This window comes from Cynara cardunculus, assembly GCF_001531365.2.
Source record: "Cynara cardunculus var. scolymus isolate 2C chromosome LG 12, CcrdV1, whole genome shotgun sequence".
Lineage (NCBI taxonomy): Eukaryota > Viridiplantae > Streptophyta > Magnoliopsida > Asterales > Asteraceae > Cynara > Cynara cardunculus.
In genome coordinates this window covers 8,139,944-8,158,396 of record NC_037539.1, presented here as the reverse complement: position 1 = coordinate 8,158,396, position 18,453 = coordinate 8,139,944, and the positions used below count along the sequence as shown (strand labels likewise).

General features: G+C 36.3%; 3 protein-coding genes across 3 annotated transcripts; 2 read left to right on the top strand and 1 right to left on the bottom strand.

Moving 5' to 3' along the window:
• The first annotated feature begins 941 nt into the window (after nt 1-941).
• LOC112522859 lies at nt 942-1,493 on the top strand. The gene has a single exon (XM_025132175.1). It carries the CDS (start codon nt 942-944, stop codon nt 1,491-1,493), a length of 552 nt encoding a protein of 183 aa, XP_024987943.1.
• Nucleotides 1,494-5,459: 3,966 nt separating this feature from the next.
• LOC112522383 lies at nt 5,460-12,768 on the top strand. The gene is made up of 14 exons (XM_025131477.1): nt 5,460-5,753; nt 6,698-6,756; nt 7,007-7,115; nt 7,430-7,536; nt 7,702-7,770; nt 8,008-8,559; nt 8,990-9,528; nt 9,756-9,820; nt 10,254-10,333; nt 10,464-10,568; nt 11,010-11,149; nt 11,617-11,745; nt 11,834-11,986; nt 12,374-12,768. The coding sequence occupies exons 1-14, from the start codon at nt 5,558-5,560 to the stop codon at nt 12,537-12,539; spliced, it is 2,469 nt and encodes an 822-aa protein (XP_024987245.1). The 5' UTR covers nt 5,460-5,557; the 3' UTR covers nt 12,540-12,768.
• A 1,334-nt stretch (nt 12,769-14,102) lies between these two features.
• Nucleotides 14,103-18,007, bottom strand: LOC112522863 (calmodulin-binding receptor-like cytoplasmic kinase 2). The gene is made up of 6 exons (XM_025132180.1): nt 17,705-18,007; nt 16,739-16,983; nt 16,326-16,494; nt 15,515-15,604; nt 14,898-15,199; nt 14,103-14,684 (listed from the first exon to the last, which is right to left on the bottom strand). Exons 1-6 carry the CDS (start codon nt 17,964-17,966, stop codon nt 14,478-14,480), a joined length of 1,275 nt encoding a protein of 424 aa, XP_024987948.1. The 5' UTR covers nt 17,967-18,007; the 3' UTR covers nt 14,103-14,477.
• Between the last annotated feature and the right edge of the window lie 446 nt (nt 18,008-18,453).

The following is an 18,453-nucleotide window of genomic DNA, read 5'->3' as shown; positions in this document are numbered from 1 at the left end:
CCCTCCCGCTCCCACCCTCCACATCTTCTCGCTTTGAAGCTCCCCATTGACGGCCAAACAATGAGAATACGAAAAAATGCAAACATCTCTGCATTTCTATACACAAACTCGAATCATAATCATGAAACCAGCTTCTGTCAGCTCAACCAATCTCCATGGGATGTCATCACTTTCCCACCATCATCTCCTTCGCTCCATCATCAGGTATATATATATATATATATATGTATTTGCATTTTGAATCTCTTCTTCAAATACAATAATCGGATCTATCTGTTGATTTAATCAAAACCCATTTTCAAATGCTCAAAATGTCGCCTTTCTTTCCTTTGTTATTCTCGTTTTTGATTCTTTAACTAGGGTTCATCTGTAAACCCCTTTATATATTTAGGGTTCTTCCCATCCATTATCCATAAACCCTAAAATCCCACGATTTCCGTCGTGAATTCGAGCTCAATAAGTTGATTTCTCACATGGGTTATCTTCGTTTCGCTTTTCTTCGCAATCTGTATCAATATTTTTGGTTCGTCTCTAATGGGTTTATTGTTCTTGATCAGGTTGATGGTTTTGACAGCGATTACAACGTCAATCTTGCTGAAAATTGGAGCTCGGTTGATTCCATTGGAGCTATTGAAAGGTAACTGCAAACATTTTCTTAAATCGAAACCATCTTCTGTGATATCGTTTCGAACCCATTAATAACTAGGGTAATTCATACATGTTCGATTTTCTGACCTCAACTGTGTGTGTGTATATATATATATATCTCTGTATCTATGTGTGCTTCAATTGATTCATGATAAATAGCTAAAGGAACTTTCTATCTTGTAGCGTTATATTGATTTGGGTTTCGAATAAAAATTGATCTTGATGACAGTAATGTTCATGGGAATGTCGACAATAAGGAGGATGATTTAGGGTTTATGGATGGAGGTGAAGATATGGTGTTATGCGGTAAGCCAAATGGGAAAGGATGGGAATGTGGGGAAGTTGTGAAAAATGGCAACATAATGTGTGAAGATCATCTTTTCGATCTACAAAACGAGGCGGTTTGGACAACCAACAAGAAATCACCGCCCGTTTCAAGGTCCACGACGGGGTCTGCAGGGTCACGACCCCGTCGTGTCAAGAAACGAGCTGCCGCGATCACGTCAAACCCGAATGAGTTTTATTACTATTCGGGGTTTGGTCCATCATGGGGCAAGAAAAGAGGACCTGTCGGAAACAAATGTACAACTTTCAATGCATGTGATGTTGTTACCACTAATGGCAGTAATGATTGCGAAACGAGTGGTGTGGATGGTGACGTGGGTGTAGAAGAGGAGGAAAAATGGGTCGAACCTGATACGACCATGATAAAAGAATTATCATGGTCGTGTGAGGCGGGACCCACAAAAGAAGATGTAGATTATATGGACGAAGAGGAAGGGAAAGTGGTGAAAAAAAGAGGGAGAAAGCCCATCAAGGCTCGATCTTTGAAGTCGTTGATGTAAGAATATGTGGCCATGTTTGTTTTTTTCGAATGTTGTTTTTGTGGCGATTTAGGTTCGAAGATTTTGTGTTTTGGATTATTTTGGTGTCATGGTTCTCTTTCTTTTTGGGTGATTTTACGGCACCTTTGATTGGGTTTCCAAAAATAGAAATGGCAATTCATGGACTGTAACATTGGTATAGATCATTTTTAGTAAGGAGTGTCGTACCATATACATGATTTAATTAAACGACAATAAAATATTAAATTAACCGAATAACTTATAATTCGTATTGGGAAAAAACAAGCGAGCACCGAGACTAACGTCGTAAAAAATAGAATTAATTTATAAAAAAAAAAGGTCACTGTTTACAAAAGACTCGCATTTTATTCAAAAAATCCCAAATTTACAGAATTTGAGAATTTATAGATTATGAATCATAAATTAATTTTAAGGTTTTGATTTACCAAAAGTAAATGAAGGTTTAAAAATTGAGTTTTAAAATCGAATAAATATATATATATATATATATATATATATATATTTTTTTTTTTACAATAGGTGCCAATTTTTTAATGAATAAATGATTTTATTATACGCAGCGGCGAAAACAAGTCGAGCCATTTAGTAGGTTATTTGAGCTCAGTTTTAAAAAAATAGTACATGGTTTAATAAGGGTGTTCAAAAAAATCGTTGGACCGTTCAAACCGGTCGAACCAAGTCAAACTGGACCTTTTTTTGACGGTTTGAGCGGTCTGGTGCTTTGGTCTGGTTTGGAAAATAGCAAAATCGGACGGTCTGGAACCTTTTTTGGGCGGTTTGGACCAAACCGGCTGCCAAATACATATATATGTATGTATATATTTATTTATTTTAGTATTAGTAAGCTCAACTTTTTTAACTTATGGACTATGACTCAAATATATATTCTCAAGCCCAACATAAAGTCTAACATATAACATAATCAAAATGGGCGCCTAAAACTATTAAACATATCGACACATTTGACATTGACGGTCTCCAAATTTTGAAATCTCTCAAGAACTCTATCAATTTTTCCTGATCCATGGTTTGATTTCGGCGTACATCATCAAGACATCAACCAAGTGATTCAACCAACTAAGATTTGACTTTTAATTTGTTTGGTCAAGAACTCAAAAGAATAGAAGGTTGTGAAGTCGTGGATTTTGTTACTCAATACTTACAGTGGAGTTGTAATTTTGTTAATTTGTTTGTTTTCTAATATGTATTATATATTTATTTGTTTGGACTTTGGATTGCTTGGACTTTGGACTCAAGAGCTGCTTAATTATTACATTTATTTGTTTAAATATTTTGTTTTGTTAAACTGGATATTTAATCTAAAATTATAACCTATATATGTTTTTTAAGTTTAATATGTAAAGTTCATTAAATACCCAAACCGTCTAAACCGGTCAGAACAGACCGCCTTTTCGTGGTTTGGTTTGACCGCTCTGGGCACTTGATGTCAAACTGCTTGGTTTGAAAATTTTATAAACCGTCATTATGGTTTGGTTTGTGGTCTGAAGGGTTAAACAGTCCAAATTGGACTGCGAACACCCCTATAGTTCAACGTAGGGTTCAAGCTCGAGATTGAATACCTTTTGAATTGTATATCGAGTTTGAACTCTCGGGTCGATTGACTCGTTTATTGGTTTGAATTCGATAATATTTATATTATTATTGCATGATTTATGAACCTATGAACATGTCTGACTTGAAAAAGTGTATGATTAAACGACTCGACTTGACTCAAAAAATTTAATCGAGTTTTCGGATGAACCGAGTTGAATATTGGTGTTATAAAGCTTGGCTCGTTAATTTAAACGAGTTGTATTTTGTGTTTGAGATTGACTCAAACTCGAGAATTGTTAAGTTTGAACTTGAGTAGCTCGTTAAAATCTCGAATCATTTACATGCTTGGATTCATGATGGGTCCCATGGAGTTTTAGGATGAGAAGAGCGAGGGGAAATTAGAACATGATAAAATGAATGAATAAATGCAACATTTGGAGTAGTCGAAAACGAGCTTTCGTTAAACCGACAACTCTAAATTATGTATTCGAGTAATATACTGTTCTCGAGTTTATTATTCTATACAGTTAAATTAATTAATTCTTGTCTATTTCAATACGAACGTGATTCAATATTAGAAAAAATGACCCGTTTCTTCTTGTTATTTTAAACTCGAATTTCTCTAACGTTAATGCATTAAATGCAAAATCAAATGTCACTTTCACCCACTCGTGTTCATCGTTGACTTTCGAATCAAATGTTTGGTTTAGCGTCACGTTTGCGATTTAGATGGAAATCTCTTTACCCATTTACCTTTTACTAGCGGGATAAGTTTAAATTAAAAAGACACGTGAAATCAACGGCAACTGTTTTTGTTCAAGTTGTTTATTTTTTGAGATGTATAACATTATTCTTGCATTTTCACATCCATTATATCGATATAAAACTCAACAAGGTGGTTTAAAACTGATACTTACTTTATTTTGTAGTAGAAACAATTTATACAACTGAATACCGTAACAAAAAAAGGAATGAAGCAATGTGACGATTTTACCCTTAATAGCGAACCATTAGCCATGTACATGTATGGTCTAGGAAACATGATTTAACGGCCAAGTCGTTTTCGAACAAATGCATCTGCTAATTTTGTTTTTCAGACCAGATTTATTTTAAAAAATAACAACCAAATATATCAGTTGATAGACTAAAGACACGTTATGTAATTTATGTTTTTCAAATACAACAATACGTTAAAGCTGACATGGTTACATGTTTATAATATACGAAATGATGGTGCTTTAAATGTTTAAAAATGTACAATGAAATGATTTTGCAAGGTACACAGTCACAACTGGTATGATGTAACAGTGCGTCTTGTACATCAAAGTAGAAAAATACATTGTTTGGTGTATTGCACAGTTATGTGATTTGGCGAAAACTTGATTCATTTGAGTGATTAAGATGCCATTTACCAAACGCTTACTAAATAATCGCTTACCATGTGTCACTTACCTTATCGAGTGAGCATGACAAAAACTGAGAAATTTACCTGGTAAGTTCGGTAGAAGACTCTTACCGAGTTAGCTCTTATCGAGTAAGAGATGCTTACCAACATTCCATTTTGATGGCAAAAGGGGTTGTTTGTTTACTTCTTAATAGTTTCATTAAAAGGCAACATCTAAACCGTTAAGAGGTAAATCTTGTTTGGCAAAAAAAAAAAATTGTCTCTTAATGATTCTAAAACCCTCTAAATGATTTTGTATTATGGATCTTCCTTAACCATTAAGAGCCCTAATTTCAATGTACACAATTAGCAAACAACTATATTTCATTTTGCACTATATCATGAGAGCCTCTTAATCATTCTACACCAAATCATTCAGCAATTGCCAAACAGTTAATCGATAACGTAAGTAAGGTTGTGACTTTTGGCTTAAGCGCTTACTTGATAAACGTTTTATAAATGACACCTAACTATTCTCTCCAAGATAACCTGACTGTTCTAAGTCGAAGTGCTGAATTACACACTCTCTAGTTGATTGAACATACACAAAAAATTTCACTTTCTTACATTTACTTCCATAAAACTGTTCAAATATAAAAAAGATGTACTGTTTTTTCAACATTTAACAGATACAAATATAAATTTAAAAAATACAAGATCTTTATATCGTGTTTATGGATGTTAATATGATCGTAGAAACGAGGATCCGGATAAAATCATATGAAAATGTAATTTTTTGGATAGGGACTGAAAATGAGATATTACATAGTTAAAGGGTCAATAGTGTCAATACAAATACTTGGGAAAATTTAGGGAAGAAACAGAGTTCAAGTCAAGAACAGGTCAATGTCGATAAATTATTTTATTTCTTTCTGATTATTCACCCCAAAAATCCCACCAAACTCCATATTTAAACACTATTATAGCTCATTGATCCATATCTCTATGATTACATTGAATCAGTTGCGTTTAAAGAAAATCAAGTGTTTCATGATTCCAACCCACATCTGAATTTTGTTGCAGAATCAGTCGAGAACAGATTCAAATGGAAAAGAAAACCAATTATTGGATTCTGGGTTGTCTTTATTCGATTCAATATCACTTTTATATTTGTGTCTGTATTTTAGTTGTCTGTTGCTGTTCTTATGAGGTAAATGCTGTTCCATACGACTCTTTCACTCTCTCAAGCTTTACTTATGGCAGAACAGTGCTCAAACCTTACGACTGGCGCTATATCAGAGGTAATCTCACTGATAAATTGGGTGTCTTTTTGGAACTGTTTGATCATTTAATTAAGATGTGATTCTTCAATTTTAATTTGTGGGTCAAGGTGAAATTGAGGAATGTTTGAGTGCATATGTTCAATTTTGGTCGTTTCGCATTTGGATTATATCAGCTGCATCAATGGGTTAATTAGGGTTTTCTGATAAAATTCGATCATCTGCAACTAATTAAGTTCTAATTCTTGATTTAATGATAATATAGATGGTGGGTCAGAGTCAAACCTTGGTAAATTTCAAGTTGGAAGATTTGATTGCGCCTGTTTTGCCATTAGATCCATACATATTTGATGTATAATTTGAACTGCTGTTGATTATAAATAGGGTTTCTGCAGCTATGTGATTATAGAAAAGATACCTTTATCAACAGAGTTATCAAGAAGTCAATCACCAATTCAGATGAAGTTTTGATTCTATAAGAAACATAGACTTGAACTGTTTATGTTCTGTGTGGGAATGTTTCTTGATTTATTTCTTTTAATAGCGGTATTTGATCTTCGTTTTGTTGGTGTTATTAAAGATTACACATTGTCTGATTCTATAGAAGGTTGCTATATTTTATGACTTGGTGAACTTTTCCCTAAGAATTTGGTTATCACGAACTAATTATCTTATTGCAATTAATTCGGACAAAAATACTTCTTGTTTTATATGTTTTTGCCTTCAAAAGAACGAGTGTGTAGGGTCGTGTTGATTTGCTTATGACATTTTTGGTGATTATATTCCATTATTTGGTCGTTATTCGGTACATGGACTTGTTTAAAGATTTTGGTCCCATATTCCTTTTATATAACTTTGAAACATGGGATAAAAAGGAAGAACCGAAGAACATGTGTTTTTAAAAATGATTTATTGCCAAGAGTTTATTGTCGGATACTAATTCATCCTTGTGTTTATTGTTGCAGTTGATTTACCAACATGGTTCTCTTCAATGACCGTATCTTTAGAGTCCAATGTAGATCTTGTAAGTATGGTTGTTTATGTTACCAAAAAGGCTATCTTTTATTAGTAAAAATCTGGCTGTGAAAATGTTGCATGATGCTTTCTTATTCGTTTGATGTTTTACAATCATATCGTGGATGATTTTTGGAGCAAACTTTATATAAATATACCCACGAAATGACATTAGTAAATGGCTGAAACAAATAGGACGGATCCGTGTGTATTGCTTTCTTTTTAGATTTCTTGCTTAACATGGTTTTCATACTTTTCAGGATAAAAATAGTATTGTAACGGCTGATAAAAGCGATCTACCAATGATCTGTGCTCGTGAAGGCAGCCCTCCTTTGCCCGACACACATAATACTTCTTTTACTGGTTTAGGTACAGCATTAACATCTCTAATTCCATTTAATAGATTCTCGTCTTCTTGTAAATTCCAATTTTTGATGAAGCTAAGGTTTCGTTCATACCATTTTGATTTGCAACACAAAATCACATATTCATTTATTCTCAAATGTATAGAATGAGGCTCAGAAAATGAAAATGTTAAAAGTCCAAAACGGATAGGACGTAATTGCATGGATTACGAGCTTTGTCGAACTTTATCATGTCTACATGGTCTAAATTTCCCCCATCAAGCTCGAGTGATTCCTAACTTTACATTTTATAAACACTTATCTGTTTCGCTGTTGCAGTGTTGGATCCCATTTCTAATGGATCTTTGGCAATAGAAGGTTTTCAGTTTGCAGAGAAATGTTATCCTATGCAGAAAAATGTTCTGATAAGACTAACAAACGAGCAGGTTGACTTTTCTTTCTGTATTTCACATTTCGCGTTTGACTTTTTCTATTTCTGTGATGGGAATTATGATAATTGCCATGCTTCTTGCACACACACACACACACACACATATATATATATATATATATATTCTTAGATGGTAACTGAACATGATATTGGTATACAGATTTCTCCTGGAGTATGGTACTTTGGTTTATTTAATGGCATTGGATCCACGAGGACTCAATCAAAGATGGTAACCAATGTTATCCCTAATGCTCCTACCCCTTGTTGTTATATGTATTATGGAATCATCGCGCTCTACTATTTGGGGTAGAGGTCAGGGTTGCATACATCTTTCAATTCTACCCTTAATTATGATAGAGGGAGTATTTCTAAAATGTGACTTTTTCATCGTGGACATTTATCTTGGGATGGAGGAAGTAACGATGAGTTATTTCCAGAAGACTCATGTATTGTCTTGTCACTACAGATAAATCGAGGTTCGGGGTATTCTTTTAGTGGGAATGTAAGCGTTGAAGGCTGTTTGAGCCCAGCCGTTTCGGGCCAATTCTGCAATCAAACAATTGATCATCTTTCATGCGTTGACCAAAACTCGACGAATGGAATCATCACTTCTTGTAAAAATGATGGCGAGCGTTCTTGCATTCATGGGAACGAATCAAAACTCTACTCTTTGGATTTACTGGGAGTCTCAGAAGAGCTCATTATATCAGCGACAAATGTCATATTTAACCAAACACAATCAAACGGTGCAAGTGATGGTAGCCGTGTCGTATTGATGTGTTATGCCCGACATGGTGCCATATCATCATCATCTGCACATGATTATTCGGGTGATATCAATAGCGCCCCTTTGGTAATACGATCGCCAAAAGTTGGTCGGTGGTATATTACCGTTGTACCCCTCTCAAATGAAACCGTGGGGAACATGACTCTTTGCTATTCGTTGGAGTGGAAATTGCTTCATTGTCCTATAGACAAAACCGGATTAAACTGTACGTGGGAAAGATACATGCTTCAGGTTGGCTAATATCACTTTTAATCAAGTTATTTGCAAATTAATGTAACTTTAGATGATATAATTCCGTCTGCAGTTCCTACCTTAAGTTTCATGCTGCAAAATGCTACCTTATTTGTTTTATTTTGATGTTACTCGCACACGTTAGCTCTGTTTTTTTTTCAGCATTAGTTACTGCTTAATACCTCTAACCAAACACCCTTAACTCTGTTGTTAAGGGTAAAATTGTCATTTAGTTAATTCGAAAGTGTAATAATTACGCATTTCTAAAACTGTGTGCCTTTTTCATCATGGACATTTATTTTGGGACGGAGAGTGTATTTTGATTACCATTTCCTTTATGCAAGGAGAAATTAAGGTGGGACACACATCTAATTTCTTCGCTCATTGGTTCTTTAATTTGATTCTTATAGAAAATGCGTGGAATATGCAGACAATTCTGAGGAAGAATCCCGCCGTACCTTTCGAATCATATTATTTGCCGGTCAGCGATAAAGTTTCTTCGAATTCTGCTAATTTCCTTCTCGAACCTCTCCTTAGCAACTCATCGCTCGCTCAAAGTCAACATCTTGCTTGGACTTATTTCGTAGCAGATATCCCTTTGGGTGCAGCCGGAGGAAGTATTCATATCCGAATGAATTCAGATACAAAAATAAATCACGAAATATATGCATCATATGGTGGACTACCATTTGAAGATAGATGGGATTACTTTTATGCGAATTCTACTAGCAACAGTAACGGTTCTATGTTCTTTAAGCTGTATGATTCGGGGGAGAAGACGATTAGTTTTTATATCGTGTACGTTAGAGGAGGAACATGGAGTTTTGGTGTCAAACATTTGACTTCTGCTGGAAATGCCTTGAAAAGTCAAACTACCATGTCTATTTCGATTGAAAGATGCCCAAGAAGGTGCTCGTCTCATGGAACGTGTCAAAATGTTGTCGAAATGAGTGGTTTGTCTCTATACAGGTATTCATACATGTCCACCTCTTTTGGTCGTTTTTGGTGATTGCCTATGAAAATTTGGTTATAGATTGCAGGTAATCTTTCTTTACTTAAATGTTGGAATAGAGAATCGAGCATCGCTATACAGATTTTTATCAAATAGCATTTAAGTTCTTCGTGAAGTAGTTATAGAATGTTCGTTTTGCCACTTTTCTAGATGTTTTAACTGACTTGTTGCTAAATTACATCAGCTACTGTTCGTGTGATCGTAACCATGGAGGTTTTGACTGCAGTGCTGAAATTGTCTCACATCGAGGTAAAATCTATGATAAAATTACGAAAATGCCCTTGCTGGTATCGACCGGATGGACGTGGTTTTGCTGTGCATGTATTGTGTTTTTTGTCTTCCTGTTGCCGTTGTTAGGATCTACAATCACACACAAGTACAATAGTTACATGAAATGTAAAATCGAACATGGCATGTGTGCGGTTCAACAATTTGTCTACTTTTGTAGCGATTCCTTGGATTCTAGGAAGTACATAAGAAGACTACGGGTCGGTTTACTATTTCTTTTTCTTGCATTAAGCCCTGTGTCTGTGTGGGTTAAGCTGTCTGTCTGAACAAAAATGTATTGCTGTTTTTGTTTCTTGAATCAACAGTCTTAATGACTGAAATGAGCGTTTTATCCCTTACCATGAATTAAGCATTTTATGATGTAAGGATATATGAATCGTGCGCTCTCTTGTAGGGCATGTATGGCAATCGGTTTCCCTTATTGCATCAAATGCTGCATTTGTATTTCCGGCTTATTGGGCGCTCCGACAAAAGGTAACAATAATCATTGACTCCCAATTACGACGCTTGACTTTTTCGAAAGTCAAAAATTCGTTGGAGGAGACACAATGTTCCGTTTTTCTTTTCCACGAGACAATGTGAAATGTATAACAACATTTTGCAGGCATTTGCGGAGTGGGTGTTATACACATCCAGCGGAATTTCGAGCGGCTTATATCATGCATGCGATGTTGGCACCTGGTGTGCTTTATCTTTCCGGGTCTTGCAGGTACAAACTTATCTTTTCGGTCCCTCACTATCATCAAGTGAGAGTTTGAAGAGCTATACCGAATCATTTTCTGAACTTTCAGGGAAGAAAATAATGATTTGACCCCTATGTTATTGATTTATTTTTAACACTCACAGAAACAGCCACTCTACACTTTGGGTAGAGGTAAGGTCTGCATACATCTTACCCTTCTCAGACTTCACCTCCAAGTGGGATATACCGAGTTTGGTTTGATTTCATTCTCATATGGACAAACCGGCCAAATGGACCAAATCACTTTCTAGTTCGGTTGATAAGTAGGACCGGTGGACAAAAAACCGTTAAACATGAGCTACCACGACCAAACAAAGTAATTTTAGGAGTACACCGATCAAAAATTATTTACTCGTGATTCACGAGCCGACCAAATCAGCGGTATATCTTTTTTTGGTTGTTATGCAGTTCATGGATTTTTGGCTTTCGTTCATGGCTGTGGTAAGCACTTTCGTATACTTGGCTGATATTGATGAAGGTTCAAAGAGGACAATTCATACGGTTGTTGCCATTCTTACGGCTCTTATGGCTGAAAATGGAGCTACAAGGTAAGCTTGATATGCTGTGGGGCCTGTACTTTTGCATAAAAAATTGCAACTTGTTCATGTTTTTTTGTCTATGCATGCGGGAGTTTAAGACCCACGAACGCTTCGTGGGTTGTAATATGTTCATCAAGGGTGCGTTTGGCACCTAGGACAACATTTGACAAAACAAAACAAAAACTTGTAGTCCCATGTTTGGCTGACACAAGTAGGACAACTTGTCCCACCAAAATAGGTGGAATATTTTGGTGGAACAAGAATCAGGAAGATGAGACAAGATTGGTAAATTACTAAACCATCCATATCAATTTAAAACCCTAAAAACTTGTACGATTCTTTCATACGCCTACCTCACGTTTACCCGTTCAATCTTGTCCAGTCCTGGCCGCATACCAAATGCAGCCCAGGAGTTGTATTTTCTCTTTGTTTTGGTTTTTTTCTTCTAACGGGTTTTGATGCTTATGATTTCACAGATCCTCCAACATTGTTCTTGTTATAGCAATCGGAGCAACGGGTCTTCTTGTCGGCTTTTTGATCGAGTTCTGTAGGCATTATAGGCGGTTCTCGTTTTCAGCAGAACTCTTCCTAAATCTGATTCATAGGTGAGGTTTATAAAATTTCCGACAATCTTAAAGGTTTAATATAATTTTGAAGTTTTGGATTAGTCATTTGGCAAGTTCCCTTTTTCAGGTGGCACACAATTAAACAATGGTGTCGTAATCTCATAAAGACGGTTCTTAAACGTTTTCGGTGGTTCTTTGTGCTCACCGGATTCGTTGCATTGGCCATGGCTGCCATAAGCTGGCACCTGGAATCGACCAATAGTTATTGGTTTTGGCACAGGTGAGTTTACGAGTACTTTCCGTATCATCAAACTTCTAACTCAGATATCAACTCACTGAGTAAACCTCCTATGATCTGGGGCGATGTTTGCCAATTCGAGTCATCATAACAAACACAATATAAGAGTACATTGACACAGCAAAACCCCTATATGAATAGGGATCATGTTATTACAAACCCCCCCCATTATGTTTTAAAGAATTGCAGTTTACCTCCTTGAACATTTTCTATGTTGGCACTTCCACACAAAATATACCTTTTATGTCAAAGGCGAGTCTTTTCTATGGGGTTCGAAACCGAGAGTATAAACGTGAGAAGTCCAAATGTCCTATATACGCTATCTATATCTCGGTCATTAATGTTGCAATAATATAATTCATTTTGCAGTATATGGCATGTGTCGATATACATTTCTTCCTTCTTGTTCTTGTGTTCGAAAGTAAATCCACTGAATTGTGCAAATGGAGAGCCTCGGAACACAAACTATGAGTTGACTCGACAAGATTCTCTTTCGAGAAGTCAAGGGCAGCCGGAAAATGGGCAAGCTAGGTAGAAGGTTTGTTTATTCTTTGTAATTTTTATTGGAATGGTGTTGTAAGAGGTAAGGTAGAAGAAATGTAAATGAGAAGGGTGAGAGAATATATGATAAAAGCAAGAAGTTGAGGGGTGATTGTGTCATTTATGTAAATGCAAAGGGGTCTTTAGAGATTTCTCAAAGTTTGTATCATTTAACTTCTGCCCACACGTGGAAATGGAAATCTCAAAAGAAAGGAACAAGTTGCATATGGATCCTTTTTTTGACCCTCATTAATGGACATATACAACGGGTGTTAACACACAAACATTGTTGCTTTTTTATAACGGTGAAATGAAAATATAATTATAAACGGTAGTCGTTATTTTGAATAATGATGCAAAACTAAAATGATAAAATCATATATGTATATTCAGAGAGATAGAGGTAGGTTCATACGAGAATGATACATATTTAAAAAAATAGAAGAACAATCACATTACGTATAAAATCAAACATGATTTTACATTAATGGCCAAAAAGTGTGTGGGCGACCCTACAGTCACATGACTAGGTCGTGTGAATCACATGTGATTTTGTAGTTGTTAGTGTAAAAACACATGTGATTCGACCATTCTTTTATTTTCTTAAATAAGTACAATTTTTCGTATGAATGAGACTCTCTCTCTGTATGTTAGTGTGGGTTGATGAGGCTTTAAGGTTGGATCTGGGGATGGGCTTGGAATTATTAGGCTTGTTTCAGCTTTGATTGGAAGGAACCGAAACAAGTTGCAATGAAGATGAGCCAAGGAATCAGAAGACAGAAGGAAGGTTGTATAATCAGTTGGGGATCAAAAATGGCAGAAGCTATTCACTCCTTTCATAGTTATTGTGGCATTTCATTTCATGTAGTAGCACTATGTGTCATTGAGTTGAGCAAGATATTGCCATTTAAGTGTTCTCTACACGATCATTGTATTTATGCAGATTTCAAATCTGTTAGTGATGTTTTGGGATGCCGAATGATGGATATACATGTTTTAGCACAAGAAAAATGATGTTACGGTGGTTGACTATAGGCTATTATGCGATGAACGCGACCCTGAATGTGGTTTCGGAGATTTCACATGTGAATGGCAGACAGCTCTCCTATGAGAGCGTGGAATTTTAAGCTATACAAGGAATCAAGCAAGCTGATATAAGTTCATCTAGATGTCAACGATGAGAACTCATATATATAAATATTATATGCTTTAAAAAGTAAAAAGGAAAAAAAGCATGTGTATGATAATTAAATGAGCATGCTATGGCCTATGTGTTCACACTTAAAAAAGCTTTAAGCATGCTAAATCCATTACATGTTTCATGTAAATTAAAGATGTAATGCAATGGGGCCAGGTATAGGGACACCGGTTTTGACTACACTAGACGGATACCGCAATTGATGCAAGACGTCAAGACATGTAATGAAAGGGATTTACCTCTGAGCTTGAGTGGTACATTAGTATATATCAAGGTGAGACCCCCGTCGTTCCGGTTCATGTACAAGCTCTTGATTGTTAACATTCGGGTCACATGTTTGACAAGACAGAACAACTGTTCTCACGAGAATAAAAACATGATATAAAATAAGAACATTACCAAATCCAAATGTAGAAACAAACCATGAATACTGTACAAAAGCCTGGGCTCCAAACACTAAATCCTAAAACCGTTCCTTTTTCTATTTTTTTTAAAAATTATAGGGTATTAGCCTTTTTTTAACGTATGTACCTTAACCAACCCTCCACAAAAAAATAGAAAGACGTGCAAAACAATTTGATATCCTACAACCTTATACGAAAACTTGTCCCGATTATGAGAATATTTGGGGTCAGTTTCACGTCTATTTGTTTGTTTTGTGTCTTTTTCTTTCCAACCACATTATGAGTATATATAATGATGATGATGGGAAATGGAAAAATAAAGTAAGATGTGTCAACCCAACACTTCTTTGTAATCCTTTCGGATGTTCCATAAAACCTCAACACATCTCCTCATGATGGGCCTGTTTTGTCGATGAGAAGCAACGCATTGTAAAGCCAGTTCTAGAATCTTCTCTAGAGCCGAAGCATTCACATCTGACTTTTCTAGTCCTGGATCCAATATCGAAATGGCAACGCCATCCATAAACTTCTTCATCGCCTGTATTTATACGGAATCAGTAACACAATACATTTCCAAAATTTAGTGTCATAACAATATCATAGTTATAGTGATGCCATGTGACACACATACATGCATAAAGCTAAGTTAAAATGAAAACGATAAATATTTGGAAAACCACAAGAACTGGTATATGCATATGTTTATATTTCTAATGGAACTGTATATTAATTAGTGTTTTCGAGTACATACCCATCGAGCTGTTACACGTTCTTTAAGTTCCCTTTTCGCTTCAATAGGTCTCCGCCCAGTGACTAGCTCCACAAGCAATATACCGAATGAGTAAACATCGCTCTTCTCGGTGAGTTGATATGTCCTGAGGTATTCAGGATCTAAGTAGCCTGCAGTCCCTTTAACCTGGGTCGATACATGGGTCTGACCTGATTCTGCATCGGCTGCTAGCCGTGCAAAACCAAAGTCAGCAACCTTGGCTCGTAGTTTTTCAGTGAGCAGGATATTTGAAGACTTGATATCCCTGTGAATTATAGGGTGATCTGCATACACAATCAAACATCACATTTATTATACGGTATGACTTATCAAACAAAACCAATGTGCATTTGGTGACAGGACCGGACCGGCTAGATTGAGGTATTTTAGAGTTTTAATTTGATATGGGTATTTAGTAATTTACAAATGCTGTCTTTATCTCATCTCCTTGATTATTTATTTTGGTAGGACAAAAGAATGAATTTTTGTCCCGGGTTGGTGTGGTCCATTCCTAGTCTAATCTCGCACCAAACATGGAACAACAACTTTTTGTACCGTCCTGTCTCACGTACCAAATGCACAGTAAGGAGACCGAGTACCTGTATAAGTGTGCAGGTAAGTAATAGCGTGGGCTACGTCTATAGCGATATCCAGCCGAGAGGCAAGACTAAGAACATTGCCATTGAAACCTGCATTTGCAGATAGCTGTTCATTGAGGGACCTTTTGTAACAAAAATGAAAGCTGATGTACTGTCATTGCAATTTAAAAAAACGTATGACTGAAATGAGGAATTAGCTATCTCAAGAGACCATTTTGTAATTTAGGGGTCTTTACCGGCACTTAATGGTAAGAGTCGAATACTCTCACTTACATTTACCAATTCTAGTCTGTCAAAATGGCATTTAATGTAACAATATACCCCGTAACCGCTAACCGGGTAAAGGTTGTCACCTTCACTTTTTTTTTTGAAAGTATATAATATTTATATACGACGAATAGAACAAATAAACTCATACACCCTCCTCATATTTAGTGAGGTTTGAACCCTAACCTCCTAGGAGGCCAAAGACTCACATACCGCTAGGCCAAAGACGTTTGGTTTGTCACCTTCACTTATCGGGTAAGACTCTTGTTCTTTGTGCTCTTACAGATAACGTTCCCAGTCCTTACCTTGTCAACCCGGTAAGAGGTAAGTGATCCGAGAAGCGCTTACTGAGTAAGAATTTTGTAAATTACACCTTAGTCTTTAATAAAATAATAACACTTGTCAGCTATTAACCCATGGATGTGAGGTTATTATATACATCGAAGTATTAGAAAATTTCTCAAAAACAAAACCACGATAACCAACTTTGTTAGGCAAATTATGACATTCTTTTTGTTTCTCTTACGAGGAGGAAACAACTTACATTCTAAGTGTTCCCGAAGCGTCCCGTTCGGGACGTATTCAACAACAATGATTCTTTCATCTCCATGTTCCAAGTACCCGTAACATTTCACCAGATTCAAATGCTCCACCGTCGATAACGCCTGGATTTCACTCTGGAACTCACCTCCCAGATTCTTGTCATACATACTCTGTACCAAAAAGCCAAATGAAGCAACATTGATCTCAGTAACATGAGATGAAAGCTTCTGTCTTCCCTCCATTCACTCATGACTCATCTATGACAATTGACTTGGAACTGGATTTGAACTCAGAATTTACTGCTTAATTTTGTATAATTGAAAGCTACAAATGTTAGGAATATGCATCTGGGATGCACAACTCATTGTATGCCTGGATGTTCAGGGGATGGTAAAGCATTTTACACAGTCTAACCTTTTTGGCACGTTTCACGGCGACGAGGGTTCCATCTTGGAGCTGACCTTTATAGACAGTCCCGAATCCGCCTTGTCCAACTTTAAGAGCCGGAGAGAAGTTCTTCGTTGCCTTGTGGATTTCCGCCAGAGTAAACTTTATACTTCCGGGCTCTCTCATGTGCGTTGAATCATTCCGGGTTGCGTATATACTACGGTTTGCGCCTCGTTTCCTTCCATCGGTAGTATCAGAAGCTCCCGAAACATCTGCAATATTCAATTCGGTTCTTTCACAATGGTACCATAAGCTCTGAAAACACAAAGATTACAATGCCTGGCAAGTTTCCAGGTTTTGGTTAGCAGGTGCATGCATTCCATGGTCGTACAATAAGAGCTCAGGGGTCCGCTTATGGGGTTATAGCCTTAAATTTGTTAATCTGGCGTTTAGCACACAATTGAAACCAACAATATGGAAATGAACTGACTTGTTATTAACTGGTAGCTAGATGGGCTTTAAATAGCCGTACAATACAAAGAGAAGTAAAGAACGTGCAACCTAACAAACTAAGATAAAAATGGACTCATCCTAAAGAATAGGACTTTATTTAACAACCTGTTTACCAAGTAAACAGAGACTTGGTAAACCTTATGATTACCCCAACAAAATTTTGGTGGTGAAATTGATCAAACCGCAGGAATTCACAGATCCATTCATCATTCATTGAAATCTCCATATTTTAAGCAGTGATGTGGCATACTACAAAATTGTTCATGTGCCACAATGAATGACTGAATCGAATCTATTTCAAAAAGTACAAGTGATTATAACGTAATTACACCAGATCTCGTCATTTCCGTGATCAAAAAATGATTTACCTAAATTACTAATTTGATACTACAATTAATTCAACTCAAGAAAACCACTGCTTCGTGTTTAACTCGAGAAAAGCAGAACGATTAATTCAAAATTAAAACTACAATTAATCACCTGATGTTGAACTGAATGCATCAGAACCACCAAACCCAGAAGAGCTCTTATGATGCGTCTCCTCCTCGGGTGGTGTAAAACAAGCAACAAAAACTCCGGCGACGGATCTCGCCGCAACTTTGACTCGGTTCCGGCTAGGAGTTGACGTATCCGACGACGATTTGGATGAGTAGGTAGAGTACGAGCTTGGGGTCGGTGAAGGAGGATAATTAAAACCGTCAGGTGTACGCTTCCCGGAGCTATCTTTCCGGTTACCGTACATCGTTTGTCTGGGAGAGAGAGAGAGAGAAGAGAGATATGGCGGGTAGTTGTGATAACGTACAGACGGGATACAACGACTTTGATTTTTATGTAAAGGTGGAAGCGACTAACGTGCGCGTGGGTAAACGCTGACATAAGCATCCAGCTGGACATACGCCACTTGTCATTTATTGCACATACCAACCCCTACCGATTTATATTTTTCTCAATAATATCCCTCACATTTTATTTCATTTTCCGCTAATATTTTCGACAATTACGATTTTTTAATTAGAAATTGGTATATCCTATAACAAAGAAAAATTTAATATCATAACATCTCCCATAGGCTCTTTTAGAAATACTACAAATTTACTTACATAATGCAGCGAAATATATCTTGATTTTAATGTTTTATTTTATTTTTTTGGTCTTTATCGATATTATAATATGAATTTATGTGGTTTTGAGCAAATAATTGTGTTTCTTTTTTAAAATATAAATTTAAA

Coding starts and splice junctions, on each gene's coding strand:
- LOC112522859 (XM_025132175.1), top strand. CDS start 942: ATGGTGTTATGCGGTAAGCCAAATGGGAAAGGATGGGAATGTGGGGAA.
- LOC112522383 (XM_025131477.1), top strand. CDS start 5,558: ATGGAAAAGAAAACCAATTATTGGATTCTGGGTTGTCTTTATTCGATT. Junction 10,334..10,463: donor ATTGGGCGCTCCGACAAAAG/GTAACAATAATC, acceptor AACATTTTGCAG/GCATTTGCGGAGTGGGTGTT. Junction 11,987..12,373: donor AGTTATTGGTTTTGGCACAG/GTGAGTTTACGA, acceptor TTCATTTTGCAG/TATATGGCATGTGTCGATAT.
- LOC112522863 (XM_025132180.1), bottom strand. CDS start 17,966: ATGTACGGTAACCGGAAAGATAGCTCCGGGAAGCGTACACCTGACGGT. Junction 15,200..15,514: donor TTACCTGCACACTTATACAG/GTACTCGGTCTC, acceptor TTGTGTATGCAG/ATCACCCTATAATTCACAGG. Junction 14,685..14,897: donor AACGTGTAACAGCTCGATGG/GTATGTACTCGA, acceptor GTATAAATACAG/GCGATGAAGAAGTTTATGGA.